Below are 25,736 nucleotides of genomic sequence, written 5' to 3'. Positions count from 1 at the left end.
GAAAATTACGACACATTAGGATCATCCAGTCTCGTGCATTGTAAATAGATGCGCAGAATATAGCAATAACATTGATTGCGAATCGAGTAGTTTGAAATATGACGAGACCCCTTTGCGCATCAATCGCGTGTGGCTGTCACGAGATTAAAAGCACTTATACTTACTGGTGGCGAGAACGAAAAAAAAAAACAACGTCTGCTATGGATGTACGAGGGCGTAGAACTTGAGTACTTCGGTTAGTCTCAGTAGAACAAGCGAAAGTGAAACATCGACACAATCGCACCTTTCCCGTCAGGCTGTTATCGAACCGGCATTCCGCTGGGCCGGTCAAAGTGCAGAGCATTTATTATGCAAATCGGTCCATAGTCTCAGCGTGTACTACACAGGTATTACAACAGCAAAAAAACCGACAGAAAGGGTCGATAGGGCAGTTTTAACAATCCTCCACATCAGTTTGGTTTGTAAGGTGCATGTAACAACAGCGATGTCGGGAATTCTATTGGTATTCCACGGGCTGACAGCGCTGCACTACTTCTACGCGATGTATTTCGATCTGTACGTGATTGATGAATATCCGAAAGAGATCAAGGAGCTTTTCGGTGGATTAGCCGGAAACGACAAATATAAACTGCCGCTGAAGGGTAGAGTGATATTTCTGACGTATTGGGGACTGGTGAGTAATAACTTTTTCGCTACATAAGTAGTTTTATTTCGAAACATAAGGTAAAAGCACTATGTCTTGCATCAGTCATTAGAGTTGATATATATGGTATTACCTTTTTCAATTCCTCAGGATTGGGACTTTCGGCACATTTATAATCGTTACAACATAAATTAAGTAGGGTGAAAAGGTGGCATGTTGCCATGTTGCTTTGCTACTGTGACATTCCAAAATTCGGATAATAATAATGAAAACACAAATGATAGTAACAAGCGTACATGACTGTATAAATTTCTTATTTCAGCTTAGACTGTACAATACGACAGGCTTATTTTTCGAATGTTCCCATTTACGTGGAATTCATGTACTTGAACACTTTTTTATGGCCGCTTCCACATCCAGGCGCTATCGTATATGCGCAAATAGCCAGCAAGAGTTAACCGCCAGAAATTTGTATGGCGAAAGACATCTAACGCGGTTTTTCTCAAAATTAGGAACTTTTCATGAAAAACTATTTGGTACCGGTTATGAAGGATGGTGTCCGCTACTACGCCTACCAAATATTTTTTCGATTAAGGTGCTTAATTTTGAGAAATCGAACCTTAGATGCCTTTCGCCATACTGATTTCAGAAAGTTAACTCCTAGTGTGCCGCTGTAAGCACGCGCAAAGCAATTCCAATCCGAAAATTGCCTAAACCGGCACCGGGAATCGAACCCAGCCACCCTCAGCATGGTCTTGCTTTGTAGCCGCGCGTCTTACCGCAGGGCTAAGGAGGGCCCCAGTGTATCCGGAAATATGTTTTTTGTGCATTGGCTGCCATAGCTAGTCCCGATCGATTGTATTATATGCGGCTTTGAAGTCGATAAATAGATTATGTGTGGGCACGTTGTATTCGAGGTATTTCTGCAATACCTGGCGTACGGCGAACACCTGATCTGTAGTAGAGTGTTCACCCATAAATCCCGCCTGGTACTGTCCCACGAACTCTCTTGCGATTGGTGTTAGTCGGCGGCATAAAATTTGGGAGAGTACCTTGTAGGCAGCGTTCAGCAATGTGTTGAAATAGTTGCTACAATCCAGCTTATCGCTCTTTTTGTAGATGGGACAAACGACACCTTTCATCCACTCCTGTGGCAGAACCCCATCCTCCCAAACCTTGGAAATTACCCAGTGCAGTGCTCTAATCAGTGCCTCCGTGTTTAAACAGCTCTCCAGGTAGTTGGTCAACTTCAGGGGGTTTATTGTTTTTCAGCCGGCTGATATCCTCCTGGATTTCCTGGAGATTCGGAGCCGGAAGTCGCATGTCCTGCGCGCGTGCTCCTAGGTTCATCACCATACCGCCACCGTTGTCTGCTACATCGCCATTCAGGTGCTTTTCGTAGTGCTGCCGCCTCCTTTGGATCACCTCACGTTCGTTCGTAAGAAGGTTCCCGTTTATGTCCTTACACTTATCGGGCTGTGGCACGTGGCACTTACGTGAACGGTTTCTCATAGAACTTTCTCATAGAACTTTCGTGCGTTATTGGCACGGTACAGTTGCTCCGTCTCTTCACGGTCTCGATCTTCCTGCTGGCGCTTTTTCCTCCGAAAAATCTAGTTTTGTCTGTTCCGCACCCGTTTGTATCGTGCCTCCTTCGCCCTCGTGCGGTGTTGCAGCAATCTCGCCCATGCTGCATTCTTCTCCTCAACTAACTGCTCACATCCGTCATCATACAAGTCGTTTCTCTGATCCGGGGGCACTGTGCCTGTGAAATCTGTATTGAGCAATCCTCTGTAATCCTCTCACATCCTTCGTCTTCCCCGGAGAAAGTTTAAAATTAAATAAAACAGAAAAAATATTTCTAATCAGGAATTTCGGTGAAACAACACCAAATCTCGAGGCATTACACCTCTTCTCAAGACAAGGCAATAATCTAGGAAAAGTCAAAGGCAACAGTGGTCTACGGTCCATGGAATAAATGGAAATCTTTAATACAATCGTTTATGAGGCGCATGGTTTGCTAGATTTTTTAATCAAACCTAGCCAGCTCCCTCAACATGGCAGTTTTGCTTGTTCGACGCATTAAACCGTGTCTATAGATCTGTGCAGGAGTTCATCAAATTAACTCACCTAATGAATTTTGACACTTAAGCGGGGTATTCACTCGATTAAAAGTCCATTTTGCGTTCATTATACGACCCGCTCAAACGTCACAATTTCTTAGGGCTTACCATTTTGCCGGACCGAACCAGTGAGCAAACTTGCTCCCGGAAAATTCCCCCGAGCAAATCAAAAAGCAGTAGCCCTGGGTCGCTTGGGTTTTCTCCATCTGTGAGAAACCAGCCGGATTGAGCCAGTGAGCACGACCTAGAGCAACTGAAGCAACCTGATGTCGCCACTGCATACGCGCAACATCTCGAGGCAGCGTTGCCGGAAGAGGGTGAGCTCGATGGGGCCCCTCTTGAGTACTGCTGGAATACAGTCAAAGCAGCCATTAACGACGCAGCGGAGAACAACGTCGGGTATATGGGCCGAAGTCGACGGAACGATTGGGTCGACGAAGAGTGCAGGCAGATTCTGGAGGAGAAGGATGCAGCACGGGCGGTCGCGCTGCAGCGAGGTACCCGGCAGAACGTGGAACGTTATAGACGGAAGCGGAGACATCAGACCCGCCTTTTTCAGGAGAAGAAACGCCGCCTGGAAGACGCGGAGTACGAGGAGATGGAACAGCTGTGCCGTTCTCAAGATACACGCAAGTTCTATCAGAAGCTCAACGCATGCGCAAAGGCTTCGTGCCGCGAGCCGAAATGTACCGGGATAAGGATGGGAGCATCTTGACGGACGAACGTGTGGTGATCGAAAGGTGGAAGCAGCACTACGAGGAACATCTGAATGGCGCTGAAAGTACAGGCAGTGAAAATCAAGGCAGCGGAGTCAGTTCAGCGGACGATGGAAGCCAACCAGCCCCCACCTTGAAGGAAGTTAAGGATGCCATTCAACAGCTAAAGACCAATAAAGCAGCTGGTAAGAATGGTATCGGAGCTGAGCTCATCAAGATGAGCCCGGAAAAGCTGGCCACTTGCCTGCACAAACTGATAGTCAGAATCTGAGAAACCGAACAGCTACCGGAGGAGTGGAAGGAAGGGGTTATATGCCCCATCTACAAGAAAGGCGACAAACTGGAGTGTGAGAACTTTCGAGCGATCACCATCCCTAATGCCGTCTACAAAGTGATATCCCAGATCATCTTCCGTCGTCTGTCACCATTAGTGAACGAGTTCGTGGGAAGTTATCAAGCCGGCTTCGTTGACGGCCGCTCCACAACGGACCAGATCTTTACTGTACGGCAAATCCTTCAAAAATGCCGTGAATACCAGGTCCCAACATGTCATGCGGAGAGCCGGGTGTAACAGCCGGGGTACGATTTTCAACAGATCCAGTCAATTTATTTGCTTCGCGGATGACATGGACATTGTCGGCCGAACATTTGCAAAGGTGGCAGAACTGTACACCCGCCTGAAACGTGAAGCAACAAAAGTTGGACTGGTGGTGAATGCGTCAAAGACAAAGTACATGCTTGTGGGCGGAACCCAGCGCGACAGGGTCCGCCTGGGAAGCAGTGTTACGATAGACGGGGATACCTTCGAGGTGGTCGAGGAATTCGTCTACCTCGGATCCTTGCTAACGGCTGACAACAACGTTAGTCGTGAAATACGAAGGCGCATCATCAGTGGAAGTCGGGCCTACTACGGGCTCCAGAAGAAACTGCGGTCGAAAAAGATTCGCCACCGCACCAAATGTGTCATGTACAAGACGCTTATAAGACCGGTTGTCCTCTACGGACATGAAACATGGACAATGCTCGAGGAGGACTTGCAAGCACTCGGAGTATTCGAGAGACGGGTGCTTAGGACCATCTTTGGCGGTGTGCAAGAAGACGGTGTGTGGCGGCGAAGAATGAACCATGAGCTCGCCCAACTCTATGGCGAACCCAGTATCCAGAAGGTAGCTAAAGCCGGAAGGGTACGATGGGCAGGGCATGTTGCAAGAATGCCGGACAGCAACCCTGCAAAGATGGTGTTTGCTTCCGATCCGGCAGTTACGAGACGGCGTGGAGCGCAGCGAGCGAGATGGGCAGACCAGGTGCAAAACGACTTGGCGAGCGTAGGGCGTATCCGAGGATGGAGAGATGCGGCCTCGAACCGTGCATTGTGGCGTCAAATTGTTGATTCAGTGTTATCTGTTTAGATGTTAACTAAATAAATGAATGAACCAGTGAGCAAACTTCCCGGAAAACTTCCCCGTGCAAACCAAAAACAGTAGCCCTGGGTCGCTTGGGTTTTCTCCAACTGTGAGAAACCAGCACCAGTGGCTCCGTACCATTTTGCCGGACCGAACCAGTGAGCAAACTTGCTCCCGAAAAATTCCCCCGTGCAAATAAAAAAACAGTAGCCCTGGGTCGCTTGGGTTTTCTCCAGCTGTGAGAAACCAGCACCAGTGGCTCCGTACCTTTTTGCCGGATCGAACCATTGAGCAAACTCCCCCGTGCAAATCAAAGAACAGTAACCCTGGGTCGCTCGGGTTTTCTCCAACTGTGAGAAACCAGCACCTGTGGCTCCGTTTCATTGCGAATCAGTTTTCGAAAACGTAAACCTACCTGTAGTTATTCTTTGCCCAGTAACTAATTTAACTGCAACAGCACTTAAGTGTGGGCTGGGCGACAGTAACAGCAATATTAATTGAAACGGAAGGAGAAAAAAAATGCCACCTAGAAAAGGTGGCTCCTGGCAGGATCGCCATTTGTGAAATCTGTATTGAGCACGAACTGTCGCCCAGCACACAACCTGCTCGCCCGGCAGTTCAAACACCAAAGAGGACGACTCTTTATCGTTCAAAGCAACGCACAGTGGTGCGTTTGGCTAAAATCGTGAACTTTTTGTTTTACCACTTTAGGGTGTTATTTTTTGGCATCGGTGTCTTCGGGAATAAATTTTAGAAAAATATGGCGCATCGAATGACGAAAAGTTGTAGTTCCATTTTTTGCCACAGGTGGCGCTGCAAAATGTAACTTCTTTAATAAACGATTTTTAAATATGGTGCCTTTGGCAAAGTTGTAGTGTAATTCATTATGAATTTTATTGCTGAAGACACCGAGTGTCCATCTATCATCGTTTTTGAAATACGGGACCCTAAAATAACAGTATTTAAAGATATTTTCGAAACTAACAGTTTCAGGTCAATACAATGTTCTACAAAAATGTATATATAATCAACTAGTCGACCCGGCAGACGTTGTCCTGCATAGTAGGCGAAAATGCGCGTTGTGAACTGCCCATGCAAAGTTTCCATACGATTCTTAATTTCAGTTTTTCATGATTTACTCATCTTTACTAATAATTTTCGCATGAGGAAATATCATATAAACCCGTCGGAAACTATAACGAATGTAACTGCTGAAGGAATGAAGAAAATCCATCCAGCCGTTTTTGAGTTTTGCGGATACGAACACAGACCATTTCATTTTTATATATAAGATATAGACCACTTTCTGGAAGATACCAGGGATGTTTTTTGCAAATATGACTTGTTATCGGCGATTTAAGGTCGAAAATAGTGATATTTGAAGACTTCATATGCAACAGAGGGGCAAATTGGGGCAAGGAAATCCCCACAGGATTTAAAATATCTGGTCTGTAGTTTCATATGCGTATAATTATGTCTGTCTCCACGTGTATCCAAACAAGTATTTCTAAATTTCATAAATCGACATATTTATATAATAATTGAGATTTCACCACACTGCATACCACGCTGTTGAATGTTAATGTCAAAAGAAGTGCAGCGTGAAGCTATTTTTCTGTTCTCTTCATCCAATCATTTTACACAATGCAAATCTGACGTCATACGCTACTAGGGACGTCGTAAAATCCCGAATAATCGATTAGTAAGCTGGGTAATAATCGATTTAAAATTTAAAATTAAATGCAATCGATTAATTTGCGACATCACTATAACGCTAAGCGAGAGAATGAATGAGTTGACACCTTAACATTATACACTTTCCAATGAATCCCAAGACTTCGGGTCCGAGGAAGGCAGCCAAAGCCTATAAGGGAAGTGTTGGCTGGTCTTGATCTCGAATACATTCACCAATTTTTGAAAGTTGCTGATGTTTGACTGTAATCGTCGTCCACCCGTCCCTTTAGCTGTCGTAATCCCTTAAGAATGTTTCCTCTTGTTGTGTACCGGTAAACCTCATTCGTATGTCTTCCTCTCGTTGCTGTCTCCCAAAAAACATTTGTCTCGTTACAAAAGTGAAACATCGCCAAGGATTTCAACTGTGTGAACATCAGCATTGTAATTAATTGAGCACCTAAATTCCCTTCCTTTCCTATTGTATAATTGTATTCCCTAACCTCGACCAAACCGCGAGTCTTTCGGTTCCCCAAAACTAACATTAGTGTATAATAATCATGAAAAACTGTATTCCGGATCCGTAACGCTTCACGGCAAATGAGCCTTCCGCTTCACGGCAAATGAGCCCGCATTCAGGCGCTATCATATATACTTCGATTAATCGATTAATCGTTGAGATAATCGTATTATTTTGAATCGATTGCTTAACAACGGTTAATCGATTCAATAATCGACAAGAATCGAGAATAATTGATAAGTTACTAATCGATTAATCGGGAATTAACAACATCTCTATTAAGTCGCAAATTAATCGATTACTTCGATTAATCGATTTATCGTTGTGATAATCGATTAGTTTTAAATCGATTACTACCCAACGATGGATCGATTCAATAATCGACAAGAATAAAGAGTAATCGATTAGTTACTAATCGATTTTTCGGGATTTTACGACATGTCTAGGAGCATATGACGTCAGATTTGCATTGTGTGAAATGATTGGATGAAGAGAACAAAAAAAATAGCTTCACGCTGCACTTCTTTTGGCATTAACATTCAACAAATCTCAATTATTATATAAATATCAGTTGAAAATGGCGATTTATGAAATTTAGAAATACTTGTTTGGATACACGTGGAGACAGACATAATTATATGCATATGAAACTATAGACTAGATATTTTAAATCCTGTGGGGATTTCCTTGCCCCAATTTGCCCTCTGTTGCATATGAAGCCTTCAAATTTCACTATTTTCGACCTTAAATTGTTGATAACAAGTCATGTTTGCAAAAACATCCCTGGTATCTTCCAGAAAGTGGTCTATATTGATTATATATACATTTTTGTAGAACATTGTATTGATCTGAAACTGTTAGTTTCGAAAATATCTTTAAATACTGCTATTTTAGGGTCTGTCCATAAAAAACGCCCGTATTTCAAAAACGATGATAGATGGACACTCGGCGTCTTCAGCAATAAAATTCATAATAAATTACACTACAACTTTGCCAAAGACACCATATTTAAAAATCGTTTATTAAAGAAGTTACATTTTGCAGCGCCACCTGTGGCAAAAATTGGAACTACAACTTTTCGTCATTCAATGCGCCATATTTTTTCTAAAATTTATTCCCGAAGACACCGATGCCAAAAAATAACACCCTAAAGTGGTAAAACAAAAAGTTCACGATTTTAGCCAAACGCACCACTGTGCAACGCCTGCTTTGATACGCGTAGATCAGGGGTGTATCGAGGAATACATAAATACTATGCATTACGTCCCGCAGTGGGCATGTATCTTATGTCTACTCCAGCCGTGCATAGAACGCTCCTTTCTCGTCGTCGGGTCTCCCTTCGTGTGGGCAGTGCACGTTGATGACGCCATCGTTGAAGATACGGCCTTTCATCCTCAGCTTGCACATCCTTGCGTTGATTGGCTGCCACCCAATCACGCATCTTTCGCAGCACTATGAAGCCGGTTCCCGGCTCGTTGTTGGTGCCACATCTTTGGTAGAAGTTAGCCGCTCGATGCCCGCTTTTCCACACTTTCTAATTTATCCAGCAGACTTCCTGCCCGGCTACGACGTCGAAGTTGCGGGGATGTAATTCATCGTAGATTATCCTGACGCAACCTGCAAAGCCTAGCGACTTACAGTTCGATGTTCCAAGCTTCCAATGTGATCCTTTATTCGTTGCCGATTGTATCGAGTCGTATTATCTTCTATGTCGTTCGTAATGCTTGTTTTTTAAGGCGGCTTATTGGGCCTGCGCAAACCTCCTATCTCGTCGGAGGGCCGTCGTGTTAGGGCTGTTTAGCGTCCCACCCAACACCAGGACTTGGGATTGTGCGCTTCGAGCAGCTGACGATTGCTTTGGCGGAGCCTACTTTCGGATACATGCAGCTTTTTATAGAGGTTTAACAGGGCCCACTGTCAAACCCCACCACATTCTAGACAGGCGCCACAACTCGCAGATGGCCTGGGGAGGGATCGTCAAGCCCTTGGACATAGTCCCTGCTGCCCCCGAAAACAAAACTATCGCACTTGTATACAAGTTGAAAAAAAACTGATTCGGATAGGCAGCCCCCACCGATGGGGTTTGATAAAACGCTTTGTTCTCGTTTATTTCATGTTGGGGACCATATTTTTTTTCGCACAGCTGTGTAAAACAAGTTGAAATGCATCATCAGAACCCGTGCTCCCCGCAATTGGAGCTTATTGAAAGAAATTTATCATGGGTTGTAGCCCCCCCGAATCAGTTCATTATCGTAACAGCTACCGAAAAACATCTCTCACGGCATGCTACCTATCGAGAGTGTATACAGACATGATACGTGAGAGATTTTCTCATTCTGCTTTGGATTCAAACCTTGATAACTGAGGAAATGCTAAAAGAGTACTCGGTCGATGCTAAAAGAGTCGAAAAGCAGGCCAAGTTCCTGTTGCAAAGTAAAGCCATAGAAGAGGAAGAAGAAGAAGAAGAAGAAGTCCATATCATTCAATAACATTCACAGACATCTTCTTCTTCTTCTTATTGGCATTACATCCCCACACTGCAGACAGAGCCGCCTTGCAGCTTAGTGTCCACATAAGCACTTCCACAGTTTTATTAACTGCTAGGTTTTTCGAAGCCAAGTTACCATTTTTGCATTCGTTTATCATGAGGCTAACATGATGATACTTTTATGCCCAGAGAAGTCGAGACAATTTCCATGCCGAAAATTGTCTAGACCGGCACTGGAAATCGAACCCAGCCACCCTCAGCATGGTCTTTCTTTGTAGCCGCGCGTCTTACCGCACGGCTAAGAGGCCCCATTCACAGACATACTTCAAATCAATTTGTCGAGCTACAGTCACTCTCAAGATTGAGCGTACAGCATGGATTAGATGAATATATTCGAAAATTCCACAGGAAATTAAATTGTTGTCGGTTGTTTTTAATGCATTTCAATATTCATCTCTTCCTTCAATGTATGCGTACATAAAATGGTTGAAAATTTTTCTCCAAAGTTTATTTGTTTGAAACTAATCTCAAAATACGCCTGTTACAGTTGACAAAATTGAGCGTAAAGCGAATGTTTTTCTATAAATTCCTTATTATAATAGCGATTGATGTAATTTAATGTTATTTTTCCATGGTTATATTCTTAATAATGAATATCCGCTACTTAAACATTCAATGTTTTGTATAGGTAGCTTAAAAGCTTAGGACACTCCTTAATAATAATATTAATAAAAGAGCAGCACACGGATACATTATGAGATGTCATTTTATATTTGAAGACTCAGTCACCGTAGGAACAAATTTGGTTGAATCATTTAAATTCAACAAGATATCATTAATCCGGAGGCGTCCCACCGATCGATAGCAAAACACTTAGGATTGCAAATTCAACTGTATCTCGTGTAATAAGAACCTTCAAGGAGCATCTGAGTGTTCAAAGGAAGGAAGGGAGTTGTCGTAGAAGCGGTCCAATGGACAGTAAAATGACCAGGAGTGGTAGAACAGCTCAATAAGTTTCCAAACGAAATGTTGCTAACAAGTCCGAGGTGTCCGTTGGTTTCGTGCACAAAAACCATGAAACGTTCTGGGTTACATGTTTACAAGGTGCAAAAAGCCCCAAACCGAAATGAAAAGCATAACACCACTGCAAAAACCCGCGCCCGGAAACTTTACACGAAGTTGTTCACCAAATCCTGTTGCATCGTGATGGATGATGAAACCTACGTCAAGGCTGACTTCCGTCAACTTCCTGGGCATGAATATTTCGTTGCCAAGTCCAAGTTCGATATTCCGGAGGATGTCCGAACAAAGAAGTTATTAAAATTTGCTAAGAAGTCAGGCGATTTGCGGATGTGGTGAAGTAAGCGCTCCCTTCATTACTTCCGGAACATTCAACAGTACGATTTACACCGAATAGTGTCTCGAGAAGCATCTTTTGCTATTCATAAGAAAACACAAAGTATCTACACTGGTTTAGCCAGATCTGGCGTCTTGCAACTACGCTCGTAACGTATTGCAGTGGTACCGAGCAAACGAAGCTAAATTTGTGTCAAAAGATATGAACCCACAAAACTCACCGGAACTTCGCTCAAATGAAAATTCTGGGCAATTGTGAAGACGAAACTTCGAAAATATCCTAAAATTATTAAAACAGAGCTGAGGTTGAAGAAAATTTGGGAAAAAACAACAAAAATATAGGAAAAATCGATTGTACAAAATTTGATGGGTGGAGTGAAAAGAAAGGTTCGCGCATTCAGGATGGACAATGAAATCAAATGAAACAAATGTTGTAAATCATAACTTATTAAAAGTTTTTCATTCTCTGAAAATTTCAAGACAATCCGATAATCGGTTTAATTTTGGTGAGTAAATATGTGTGTGCCATTTTTATAGAATACAACCTTTATTTATACACTTTACGATGGTTTCAGTTGATGCGTCGTGCTTTAAATATCCTGTTAAATGCAACTTATCTTAAGATTTCGCTTGAGAAACTATTGAAATCAATGATTTTCCTTAACAAAAATTGGTTCCCTTGCACCTATAGTGGTGCAACTGTACCAATAGTGGCGAGTCTCATAAGAAACCAATGGATAGCACCACTATGGGAACTAAAATTATTTTTTACCGCCAATAAAGGAACAGTGTACTCATAGTGGTGCAAGCAATATTTGGTAATTGTTAAATCTCATTTTGTTAGCAAATTTATTAGTTTGCTTATTAAGGACTGTTCAGTTTATAAAGAGGACACTTTTCCCGATCTTCTTGATGATTTTGTTGTCATGCCGATTTATTACTTTCTTACAAACTGTCAATTTCGCTTATAAAAAAATCTGTTGGGAAGCTTATGTTTACGCGAAACTCGAGAAGCTTTGACAATAGGCGCCATTTTGTTGGATTTAAACTATTTTATCTCTTTTCAAAAATTACAGTTGAATGACAGTGTATTATAATCTACGATAAAGCAAACTCCATCGGAATTGACCAATCCGACTGTGTAATATCGTTATGTGAAAGTGTTCTCTCAATAAACTGAACAGTCCTTTGCTAAGATATTAAAGCTGTAAATTTCCCATAATTAGGCCGTTACAAATATTTAATTGACTTTTTGTATTTCTAGTCTCCGAAAGGTCAAGGAGGGGATAATAAAAAATAAATATTAAAATGAAAAAAATCAAAAAACTCCTCGGATTTGTTAAAGAATGTTTTGAAAATCCTCAAAATAATCCGAATTTTATTTTGTTGCCCCCTCAAAATATCATTTTTTGGCAAAAAAAAATCCGAGGGGGGGGGAGACAAAATGGATTTTGAATATTTGTATCGGCCTTATCCATTTTTAAAAAATATTTTCTATTGTGGATCTACTTTGTACCGTTACCCTAATACATTTTTGTTGATATGTTTGAATAAATATATGTTAAATATATGTCAGCATAACCTATTTCTGAAATGAAAAATTAAAATTTGGAGTATAGTTTGGAAGCCTCTGCCAGTCATACGGAAAGCTCCGTGAGAGTGAATGCACTGCGAATCTGCGCGTGTGCTCTTTGTTCTCGCATCGCATCAGTCCAAAACACGGACGCAACAGACATGCTGCCGGACTCGGCTATCGCGCTTCTCCCGATTCTGGATTGCCCACCTCGACCGACGACCGCGTCGATAGCGCGCGAGCAGTATAGTTGCCTCGTGCTCACGATTTCCCGGATACGGGGAGCGTTTTGTGCACTGGAATGAACTCGGTTCGGTGGAGAAGTCCTTGTTATTCTTCGAAACGACACTGGCTGTCTGGAATACGTGCCAAAGTGGACGAGCGAATGCACAGTCTTGGTTCGTTCCTTCAGTTACCGAGTGGGACTGCTGGGTGTCGGTACGCTTCTGCTGGATAAACTTTGTGCTACGCTGTTCGTTTGGAGTTTTGAAGTTTGGTGTCGATTTTCCTTTATCAAGGATGCGGAAAATATAACTTGAAATGCAAGTGAACTTATGATTTAAATTCTGTGATTCCCATTATCCATCGAAATTGTTAGAAAGTGAAATATATGTGCCAGTTTAGTTAAAATTTTCCAAACGAATAATTATTCTTATTAGGCTTCAAGAAAAAAGTGAAAAAGACTAGCAGTGATTGTACGTGCGCGTATCCTAGCTTAGCTACATCCTGTTGAGCGTTCGAGTGTATTAGTGTCGGTTCAAAGTTCAAAGTGAAAGTATCTCTACAGGGAAAACAAAGTTCAGCGCATTTTCCTTCTACTGTTTGGGTGTGCTGGTACTGAGCTTCCTCGGAAAATTTAAAGTGAAAAACGTCTTCCGCGAGGGGACTCGCTAACAGGAGCATTCCTTCCATAGCACTTCGCCCCGAGTTACAAAGATGTCCAGCGTACAACTATACAAATCGCGTACCTTTGTGCTGATATGGCATCTGATTGCCATCGCGCAGTACTACTATGCGATCTACTTCGATAGGTACTTCGTCAAAATACCGGAAGATCTGAACATACCGAAAATGATGCGGCCCTCAGAGTACGGTGGACGGTCAAAGTTTTTAACCTACTGGTGTTTGGTTAGTATATCCGATGAATAGCATTTAATTAGTAATGTGATGTTATCATATCTTTTGCACAGTGTCGTTTGTAGCCTGACAAGCGGAAAGCATTTATCTTTGTCGAGTGTGTTTAAGAGACTCATGCATAAATTAGCAGCACGCGTTGAGTACTGTCTGGAGAATTGCGACGGTGAAGATTCATTTTACCTACTATGAGCCTGCGTGGAATAAAAAAAAAATACACGCGTGAAAACAATGTAGAATTCGAGCTTCGAACTGGAATGACTAAGGTACAGCCTTGAAAAATAGCTCAATAATAACAAATCGTGATTTTATAGCAAAATCAAAATGAGATATGGACATGATTGATATAAGATCTAAACTATCAGACGACAATATCAATAATTGGCACTGAAATATCATGAGAATATAAGATTATGTATTGGTAAAAGCGATTATTTTTTTCTATTTACTTTATTTTTCTGAACCTTGGTTAATGCTCTGTTCTTCACTTTGTAACACCACTAAATGTGTAGAATGTTTGGATAACGCCACTATAAAAAATGTAAATTATCGTTGTGGAATGCCGTAACAATCAACAAAAACAATGGAAGTATTATACTACCGTGAATCGCATATCTGTCCCATCTTTGCTGGGTTTCCTATGCATATGGGACAAATATGCGATTCACGGCAGTATATCAGAACTTGACAAACTTTTGAAAAGTGCATAATAACCAAAATATAATCGTTCCAGTGTTTTTCGACGGTTGGCTGTTATGCCCTTCTCAAATGTTGGTCTGGATCTAATCCAATATCTAGCTTAAAATAACAAATAGAAGCTCTTCTAAAAAAAATCTTTCAGTACTAATAAATATTTAAATTAGTTACATTGTATATTTACAAGGTTTCTTCTTATCAGATTTGAGGTTTTAGAACAACTCTTAAGATAAGTCCCGTATGTTTCGGGAAGTTCTTGTTGCTTTGTCAAAACGTTGGGACTGATCCCTAACGTTTCTTCTAAAACCTCCAGCAGCTGCAGCTGCAAAGCAGCTGAAACCTTGCAAATAGTAAAATATAAACTAAGCAGTAGAACTGTCTCGATAACAAAAGAATACGGATTGATTTTACGGCAACGACTCTTAGCGCGAAACAACGGACACGATTATGAACATGGCACGTTTTAACCCTAGCCCATCAGGGTAAATTGGAACAACTTGGCACGCTGCATGAAGCTTGAGATCCTGGGACTGAGTGAAGGCGTTGACCAAGCTTAGGAGAACACAGAATGCCGTCGGGACAAGTTTTGCTCTACTGTGGTCAGGCACACTCTGCGCTTATGAAGTGGCAACCTATGAGTGAAAGTATAATCGTTGCCAGAGCATGGATCCGAAACCTTACTATAATTCAATGCTATGCGCCAACCGATACTGCCGATCTGCAAGACAAAGAGAACTTCTACAGCCAACTCAATACCGTCTCAAACTCGATTATGCATATGTACAACATGTGATAGATTTAGTTCGGAAAAGGTATTGGAGGGTAAACGCCCCTTCGGTGGGCTTTGATCCCATGACCCCAGTACGCTAGACAGGTGCTAGACAGGTGCCCTACTAAGCTACGAAGTACCTCCGTCGTCCTCCGCAGCTTAGCGGGTACTCTTGAAACCAAATTCCAAGCACCAGGTACCAGCCGAACTCTCGCAATACATTTTCAGAACTAACTCTCTCATATGTATTTTTGTACACATGCCAAGCCAACCAAGTAGGATGAGTATTCAGTGTTGTCCAGCTCCTACACACTTGCTTCATCAGCAACGGCGCTCAATGATGTAGGGTTGTATGAGGAGGAGCCAGTCACCGATTCTCGGCTCTGGAGAAGGAAGTGGAATGCTCATCTCGACGGGATTATCGAGCGTGGACGGACTCTCTGGCCGACGAAGGAGAGGAAGTAGCAGCAACCGGAGACATTCGCCTCCTCTGAGATATCTCACGACGGGGCGAAGATGAATGCAACGATGCCTGTAAAAGTCGTAAATGGTTAGTTATTGACCGACCCAACTGACCAGCTATAACGCTGGTTCGAGCACTTCGAACAACATTTGTGCCAGCCAGGCCACCACCACCTCGGCATGATCTGCCTAGGATCCGACGTATAACACGCGTCAATACCAAAGCTCCATCACTGCTAGAGATTCAAGCAGCCATCCAAAGCATGAAATCCAACTAAGCCCCAGGGGTCGATCGCATATCAGCCGAGATGCTCAAAGCTGATCCCATGACATTATTATTTCGTAATATCTGGGACACCACAGCCTTCCCGATCGACTGGATGCAAGGTATCTTAGTGAAGGTGCCCAAGCAGGGTGACCTGACTGAAACATTATGTTACTGTATACCGTTTTCAAATTTCTGTTCAAAGTTATCCTAGCCTCGATTTAGGAGAAGATCGATGTGACTCTCCAGCGGCAGCAGGTCAGATTGTGTGCCGGAAGATCCTCTGTGTGAACCATATTATCACGCTCCGTATCATTCTGGAGCAGGTCAACGAATTCCAAGAGTCCCTTCCCCTGGTGTTCTTTGACTACGAAAAAGCTTTCGATCGTCTCAATCACGAGAATATGTGGGGCGCCCTGACACGCAAGGGAGTTCCTGAGAAAATCATAGGCCTCATCAAGGCACAGTACGAGGCCTTCTCGTGTAGAGTGCTGCACAATTGAGTCTTATCCGACCCTATCCAGGTCGTAGCTGGTGTGAGGCAAGGATGCATTATATAATCGTTACTGTTCCTCATCATAATCGACGAGATTCTGGAAGGTGCGATTGACCGTGAACCAAACCGCGGGCTGCTATAGTAGCCTATAATCATGGAGCACCTAAACGACTTCGAATTGGTTGATAACGTTGCACTCTTGGCTCAACGGCGCTCTGATATGCAGAGTAAGCTCAACGACCTTGCCGAGCGCTCCTCTTCGGAAGGTTTAGCCATCAACGTCAACAAAACCAAATCGTAGGATGTAAACACGGCGACCCCTTCCAGTTTCACAGTAGCAGGGCAATCAGTGGAGAACAGGGTTTGCAGAAATCGCTCTCAATAGATAAAGAACAACGATAAACGAAATGCAAAAACTGATAAATATGATAACAAATTAATGAAATTTGTATACAAGTGAAAAAAACAGAATCAGATAGGCAGTCCCCACAGAGAAGTAAAGGTTTTCGCTTTGTCCACGCTCATTTTGTGTTGAGGACCGCACAGCTGCGTTGAACAAGTTGAAATGACTCATAAGAACCATTATTCCTCGCGTTTGGAGCTTTGTAAAAGAAATTTATCATAAGGTATAGCCATCCGAATCAGTCATGATAAAGAGACAGCTTGCGAAAAAAAGTCTCTCTCGGTATGCTACATATCGTATATGTATGCAGAGATGATAAGTGAGAGAACTTTTCATTCGCCTTTGGATTCAATTCCTGGTGGAGAATTGTGAAAGCTTTCAATATATTGGTAGCTAAATGGCGTCAGACGGAGGTACTAAGATTGACGTAGAGGCGCACGTATCAAGAAAGCAAGGGCTACCTTTCCGAATTTAACGCACCAAAATACGAATTTTCAACTCTAACGTGAAATCTGTGCTGTTCTACGCTGGCGAAACATGGTGCGTATCAGTGGAGAACACTCAACGGCTGCAGGTGTTCGTCAACAGATGCCTGCGGTATATATTTAGGGTCTGGTAGCCTCACAACTGGATCTCAAACAACGAGGTAACCTGAGGCCGACAGCAACAGAAATTCGGGATCGGAAGTGGGGCTGGGTCGGCCACACTCTAATAAGGGGCGGAAACGGAATCTGTAAACAAGCATTGGTCTGGAACCCAGCGGGACATCGTAGCAGAGGCAGACCCAGAGGCTCATGGCGGCGAAGCCTAAATAAAGAAATAAAAGAAGTTGATCAAAATCTACCCTCGCAACAGGTCAAAGCGATAGCTGGATATCGCTCAGGATGGAGATCTTTCAAGTCGGTCCTTTGCACTGCAGGAACCATAAGTAAGGCCGATACAAATATTAAAAATTAATTTTGTAGCCCAAAAATGGTAATTTGAAGAAGCAACAATGAGCATTTTTTAAACATTCTTTAACAAATCCGAAGAGTTTTTTCTTCACCCCCCCCCCCCTTGACGTTTGGGTGACGAGTAGGAAATAATTTTATTATTTCTCTTAAAGGCAAATGTTTTTGTGTGTTTTTGGGTTCAAATAAGTGTTTTTGGGTTCAATCAAAGTTAATTGCCTATTTTTCGGGTATTGGACCACTAAACTTGGACATTGAACGACTGAGGGTCGTGGATTCGATTCCTTTCGAAGGGAAGTTGTTACCTCCAATACATTTTTGGGAGACGAGTAGGAAATAATTTTATTATTTCTCAAAAAGGCAAATGTTTTTGTGTGTTTTTGGGTTCAAATAAGTGTTTTTGAGTTCAATCAAAGTTAATTGCCTATTTTTCGGGTATTGGACCACTAAACTTGGACATTGAAAGACTGAAGGTCGTGGATCCGATTCCCATCGAAGGGAAGTTGTTACCTCCAATACATTTTTGAAATCAAAATCTTCCTCATAATGTACTTATTCACATCTGAGTTTTCAGAACATTGTAAGTTAGTGTTTTTTGTTTTGCATACAGTCAGCATTCTCAATGCCAATGGAATAGTCCAGTAGATATCAAACAATAACTAGTCGTTTTATATTAGAAAGTCGGCAAGTTCTGCTTTTTGAACTGGGTCGCATTGATATTTTCCATCTGTGGATTCCATCTCCGAATTTTTTAAAACCTAGCTTAAATGAAAAATTTTTTCGTCGGTCTGTGTCATTGCTTTCAACAGTTCACGAAAACAGCCCTGATGATATCCTGTTTCCATTTTACTTTTTGTAAGCATTCCGTAAACAACTGCAGTCCATTGAATCGAATCGATCTCCGCGCGTTCTTGATTGACCAAAATTAGCGCAGATTTTCCGGAGAGTGCTCCCCCAATCGAGCATAGCCATAGGGGCACTATCGAAAGCTGTAAATCATTCTTTTATTGATCTGACGGATCGTAAATATACCGGTCGAGGCGACCGGGACAAAAATAAAACAGAAGTCAGTCCGATTCACAAATTGCATTAGTGGCAGGGTGGTTCAGTGTTTTCCCCCCTTTTTTGCGGTTCTTGTGAAATGCGGTAGACCAAACAGACGGAAACAGACGTATTTTTTGTCGTTTTTGTTTATCGATGTGTACTGAAAGGTGATGATTTCGACTTATTGATGTCCAACGAGAAGGTGTACATACACATGTAAACGGTATCGAAGTTCAAAAACTAAATAATTCGATACAAATTTTTATTTATTTGGAGTTTTGTCATTGTCAATTTGAGGGGATACAAAATAAAATTTTGATAACAAAATGAGTTTTTTAACTGAGTTATGTTTACATTAAGTACCGTTTAGGTTAAAAAGGAATGAGATCTTGCTTAATTTTCACTAGCAATGTTATATTGAAGTTAATAATATTGAAGTATCTTTGAAATTTAAAAAAATACAAAATGAAAAACAGTTTGCTTTAGGTTCAATAATCTTTATCTTTTATACAAATACGTGAATTCTTAAATAGAGAGCCTTCAAAACATTTTTTTTTCATAGTAATGTCCATATACTAGAAATCCATAAAAGATATAGTCCAATCAGGACCATATTTACCAGAAAGCACCCAAAAATGTAAGCGGTGTGTAAATCTGGTTGGTCATAGCACACCGCACCACCCCCATTCCTTCCAAATTCACGCCATGCAATCTAGTGTCGCTAATTCGAAATCGGATTGAATATGAATTCCTATCATATATTTTTGAAAACCAGATAGCTTCTGTAGAAATCACCTTCAAAAATCTGTAGAAGAATTCCAGTTTTTTATTAATCAAAATTTTCTGTAAAATATCAAAAAGTACCCAAATGTATGGGGTTAAGTGATTTTTCGTTTAGACGTTCTTCTAGGTGAATCATTCAGTTTCCATTTTATCATTATTGTTGATGGAAAAAAATACGGATGTATCGATTTCGTATTTTTTCGGATAGTATCAAGGTTAATGCAGACGATTTAGTTTACGCCTTGGGCTGTAGTAAGCGAATGAAAAAGCTAGTGTCCAGCTGTCAGCGAAGGGCTACCATAATATAGGGATAGTTATTAAAGTTCTACGATTCATAAAGTGTTTATGTGGCGACAATGAAAATGTGAAAGATTAAGAATTTGGTCTTGAAGTTTTCATCATATGTTTGCTTTTCTCGTACAGCAAGGTATACCGAGAAGCATGGGATCATTCCAAATCGAATTTCGAATTACTTAATAGAGCAGTAACCCTATTACCAGTGTTGGTAAAATCAATATCAATTCTCAATTAATGCGCGTTGACAAACGCATTAGCGATTTTAAAGGAAAACACATTTCACTCATTTGCTGAAAAACCAATTCTTTCCCAAAAGGATATGAAATCAACCAGAGCACAATCTATTGTTCACACATACAAGAATATCCATTGTTCTATGTGAATCACAGGCAATGAACTTATGATAATATTTTAAAAAATGCATTAATCTATATTCATCTATATACATAAAAATGAATTTATGTATGTCTGACCCTTATAGACTCGGAAACTACTGAACTGATCGGCATAAAATTTTGTATACAGATTTTTTCCGAACTGGGGAAGGTTCTTATGATGGTTTAAGACCCCTCCTTCTCTAGAAATTTCCACATAACTCGAGAACTAATCAAGTAAATTAAACCAAATTTGGCATGCGAAGTTTTATGAAGGCAAGATATTGGTCTGAGGTTATTCTAGACCACTCCCACTCTGGAGGGATGGGGGGCTCAGATACAAATTTACGCGTAACTCGAGAACTAATCAAGCAAATTGAATTGAATTTGTCATGTGGAAAAACAGAAGTTTTGACGTTTGCTCTGCGATTTCATTCGCCCCTTCTAAAAACGTTTTCGTCTCAATTAATTTCAGACGAGACGAAACTCGACGCTAGTGAAAAATAAAAAAAAATATGCGAACAACGTCAATTACCGTTTTAAATACTGTTGGAAAATAGAAAAAAAATCTTGCGGTGAATGAAACGGATGAATCGAACCATTCATGATTTTTTGGGAGATGATTCCGTCATGTTTCAACTCGCGCTTGATTAGCATCGTCCACGAAGTAATAAGCAGTTAATCGGACTGGCACAGTGTCAGAATGAACGGAAATATATTAAAGCCTTACTTTATAAACCAGAAAAATCATTCGAAGCTCACCACTCAATAAGCGCGCCTGCTTACGACCACCTTCACTAGTCGACGTTGCTGGACTGTGGATAAAATTTTGAATCACAATTCAGCATGAGCAAAGGTCCGATTATTTGGTCTTCAGTCAAATCAGAAGATAATGAAAGAAGATCTGAACTCTTTCTACTGAAAATTAAGCAGAATATACTAACTAAAAGACAACGAATATAAAAATTAAATACCTACTTGCTACAACAAACCGGTTATCCTAACACAACCTTCTATGCCATCAAATGAAAAGTAACCAACTATTATAAACCTGAAATCATCTCTGCTTTTAATTGCCTCATTCGTTCGTGGCTAATATTATAAGAAGGCGTCATTCGGACAAGCGACAATATGGAAGCGAAAAAGTATCCTTCATCCTAGTCACTCCCGCCACGGAACCCCCTTTCCTATGGTAGTGCAGTCGTCGCACTGTCGTCGTCGTCGTCGTCGTAGCTTCTTTCGTCACCGGTCGATACGCTCCCGACGGATGTATCATGTAGAGTGGGGAAATTATATACATTATCGCTTCAAGATGACATTATATTAGAATGACCTACTTAAAGTAACAAGGATATACAACGTGGAAAGCTTTCGACACATAATGTGGCACCGGAAGGTCATATGTGCGTCGTACGAATCTGTAGCGGAACAATTGATGCAGGTGTTAGGTCGGTGTGGTTGTCGATTTTTTAACCAATCCGTCGAACGCGGACTTAGCTACTTTTACACACCAGATTCATGTTTAAAGAATGTAATCCAATTTATTCTGTAAAAAATATATGATACGGTGAATTAGAACAGAATGCTTCGCCCAATAATATGGAACTTTAGCATTTTCGATGTGAAGGAACTAAAATTTAGAACATATTGGGGCCCTCCTTGGCCTAGCGGTAAAGACACGCGGCTATAAAGCAATACCATGCCAAGGGTGGCTGGGTTCAATTCCCGGTGCCGGTCTAGGCAATTTTCGGTTTGGAAATTGTCTCGACTTCCCTGGGCATAAAAGTATCATCGTGTTAGCCTCGTGATATACTAATTAACACTAAGCTGCGAGGCGGCAATGTCCCAGTGGGGGATGCCAATTAGATGAAGAAGGAGAACAAATTTGAATTTTTGACTTCAGCTTTAATCTACTCGTTTCCACCCAAATCGAGTGATATTGAATTTCCGTGCTCCCACCCGGATAAGTCGTTCATTCATAACCAGCTGGGAATTTATGTATCTCTATCCAATCCGAGCCGGGGAGTGTGTACGAAAGATCGGATTGCAATTCGGGTGCTATTGCAAACAAACGCCCGACCGACGAGTACAACAAACAACAATAAAAACATATTCTGCAAACCGAAGGGTGTAGTCAATCTACGAAAATAGCAAATTCCACAACGTTTGGTTATCATCAAGCGAAATATGGTTTGTTTATCCCGGTCGTGAAGTGAGAAGTTGAGTAGACGCGCGCGTGATGCTCCCTGGTTGATGTGCGCTTCCTTTCCTCCACTTCAACTAGAGGTTTGAAGATGATGTTCTGGATCAAACAATACAATTTGCTGTTTTTTTTTCGATTTTGTATCATAGCACTACAAGTCGGATAATGGAACAACTAATCAAAGTGACATAATATACGGATGATCCCTGCGATCTCTTTCGATAGCAACGGCAAATAAATCAAGTCAATCAATCCGATTGACTGACACTGATAGTGATATATTAGTAGATATTCTACTGAGTGTAATTTATAGTCAGCTGAAAGCATGAAAACCAATGGCAGAGGTAAGACGAACAAGGTGAATAAAACTTTGAATATCATACCAATAACGTTGCTTTTCACGTGAATACTTTGTTTTATAGTATTTTAGCCATTCCGATCTGAATCATTTTTAATAAAAACTTAGTATGTAGACTAGAGTGATTCAAATTTTGACATTTTTACTCACCAATGCTTAATCGATTGCATTTGCCATTTTGATAATCCTCCTAAATTTTTAGCTAATTTAGATGTAATTTGAGTGAGCACGTACAGTTTGAAGTTTGTGTGGACAGTACTGTGAAAATCGACCCTCGTGTGAGAGAACGTTCGTTTAGATGGCCCATGAACTATTTCAATATAATCAACACGTTGACTGCATAGAATACTTTCTATGCTGAAAGCCAGTTGTTGTTGCGAGTTGATTTGTCTTTTGGAAGCAAAGTTATGAAGTAAACTAAAATGCTCATTATTGATATTGATGTTATTCTTTTACGTGTTAAAATGAATTTCCCATGATTCAGTGTTTGCTTAATAACTTTTCTTGCATGCAATAAATCGTTTCACAACAAAGACGATCTGTTTCTTTGTTAAATTTCCTATGTTGCCAATGTACTCATATATTATCAGAGCTTAATGGGAAGCGTCGAGGAACGGTTTTTCACAAAAGTTACTGTTTTTATAGTAATTTGCATACAAACTTCAAACTGCGCGTGCTCACTCAAATTACATCCAAATTAGATAAAAATTTACGAGGATTATTAAAAAGCCAAATGCAATCGATTAGGCATCGAGGAGCAAAAAAGTCAAAATTTGAATCACTCTAATGTAGACGTTCCCCGTCAAATGCATATTTTGTCGATTTATATATAACAGTATTCTCCGACCCTCCAAAAGTTAGAGAAAGGCAACCATGTCAATTATGATGGCATTTATTACATTTTAGATTGCATTCAATGAACAGAGGTTTGTACCTCTGCGAGCTGAAAGGGCTTGACGTGACCGCCCCAGGCTAGTGCGTATTGTGGAACTTGCCTAGGTTGTGGCGAGGTTTGTCAGTGGGCTCTGTTAAAATTTTATAAAAAGCTGCATTACCCGCTAGCATGCCTCCCCGAATGGACGAAAACAGCTCAATAATATCAAATGTTGATAAGATAGCAAAATTAGATATGGACATGATACATATAGGAGATAAAAGATCAGACGAAATTTCAATATTTTACACTATAGTTTGTTCTTATCCATAGCATATCTTGGTAGTTAAAAGTTCGATGCAAATTGTAGATACTGTTGCCTGTTTTTTTATCTCTTATATAAATCAAGTCCATATCATGTTTTGTTATTCTGTTCATGGCTTGGCCACAGTTCTGCACATCTGATCATCAAAGCGATCGTGTGCCGCTCAACTCAATGCGCACTAGGCTAGGTGTACCAGTTGTGGCTATAGAGCACCAGTTGTCGCACTAGTGCTTTATATGCCAAATGACCAATCAAATCACCGCAAACCAAGTTCATATCGATAAAGCATATTCATATGTCACGATAGCACCTTTGATTTCCTCCAAAACAAGTAAAGCATAATTGTAAAAATTGATTTTGCCAATTTTTAACGTCCTTTGCACCAGTTGTGGCACTAGTGGTCCCAATTTGGCCAGTCCCATACGAAAACAATGGGATTTGCTAAATAAGGAACCAGAATTAAGAATAGTGCCACAACTGGTACATGCGTTCCTATTATAGATTAATCAATTTTGTGGATTTTGTGTTCTAAGGAGCCTAAGGAAGTAAAACCTGGGGGCTTGCCTAGGATGTGGTGGGGTTTGACAGTGGGCCCTGTTAAACCTCTATAAAAAGCTGCATGTATCCGCAAGTAGGCCCCACCAAAGCGACCGTGTGCCGCTCAAAGCGCACAAGCCCAAGTCCTGGTGTTAGGTGGGACGCTAAACAGCCCTGACACGACGGCCCTCCGACGAGACAGGAGGTTTGCGCAGGCCCAATAAGCCGCCTAGAAAACCAATCATTACGAACAATATAAGAGATAATGCGACTCGATATAATCGGCAAAGACCTAGGCGACGAATACAGGATCACGATTGGAAGCTTGGAACATGGAATTGCAAGTCGCTAGGTTTCGCAGGTTGCGACAGGATGATCTACGATGAATTACATCCCCGCAACTTCGACGTCGTGGCGCTGCAGGAGATTTGCTGGACAGGACAGAAAGTGTGGAAAAGCGGGCATCGAGCGGCTACCTTCTACCAAAGCTGTGGCACCACCAACGAGCTGGGAACCGGCTTATGGTGCTGGGAATGATGCGCCCACACGTGATTGGGTGGCAGCCAATCGTCGCATTGATGTGTAAGCTGAGGATAAAAGGCCGTTTCTTCAACTATAGCATCATCAACGTGCACTGCCCACACGAAGGGAGACCCGATGACGAGAAAGAAGCGTTCTACGCACAGCTGGAGCAGACATACGATGGATGCCCACTGCGGGACGTTAAAATCGTCATCGGTGACATGAACGCACAGGTAGGAAGGGAGGAAATGTATAGACCGGTCATCGGACCGGATAGTCTGCACACCGTATCGAATGACAACGGCCAACGATGCATAAACTTCGCAGCCTCCCGCGGAATGGTAGTCCGAAGCACCTTCTTTCCCCGCAAAAATATCCACAAGGCCACATGGAAATCACCTAACCAAGAAACGGAAAACCAAATCGATCACGTTCTAATCGACGGTAAATTCTTCTCCGACATCACGAACGTCCGCACTTACCGCAGTGCGAATATTGAATCCGACCACTACCTCGTTGCAGTATGCCTGCGCTCAAAACTCTCGACGGTGTACAACACGCGTCGAAGTCGGACGCCGCGGCTTAATATCGGGCGGCTACGAGACGGTAGACTAGCCCAAGAATACGCGCAGCAGCTGGAAGTGGCACTCCCAACGGAAGAGCAGCTAGGCGCAGCGTCTCTTGAAGATGGCTGGAGAGATATTCGATCCGCCATTGGTAGCACCGCAACCGCTGCACTTGGCACGGTGCC

General features: G+C 41.8%; 1 protein-coding gene across 2 annotated transcripts in view; it reads left to right on the top strand.

Moving 5' to 3' along the window:
- Window positions 1–244: 244 nt before the first annotated feature.
- The window catches only part of LOC134212688 (androgen-induced gene 1 protein-like), a 39,479-nt gene continuing 13,987 nt past the window's right edge, over window positions 245–25,736 (top strand). The window contains exon 1 of one of the 2 annotated variants that reach the window (XM_062690756.1): window positions 245–673. In XM_062690756.1, the coding sequence (XP_062546740.1) occupies window positions 485–673 (189 nt within the window). In that variant the 5' untranslated portion in view covers window positions 245–484. Of the gene's footprint in view, window positions 674–12,733; window positions 13,622–25,736 lie in introns of those variants that run through there. The other variant, XM_062690755.1, reaches the window with a different exon arrangement.

This window comes from Armigeres subalbatus, chromosome 2 (genome assembly GCF_024139115.2).
Source record: "Armigeres subalbatus isolate Guangzhou_Male chromosome 2, GZ_Asu_2, whole genome shotgun sequence".
Taxonomy (NCBI): domain Eukaryota; kingdom Metazoa; phylum Arthropoda; class Insecta; order Diptera; family Culicidae; genus Armigeres; species Armigeres subalbatus.
The sequence above is the reverse complement of the archived record's forward strand: the minus strand, read 5'-3'. Positions and strand labels throughout refer to the sequence as shown.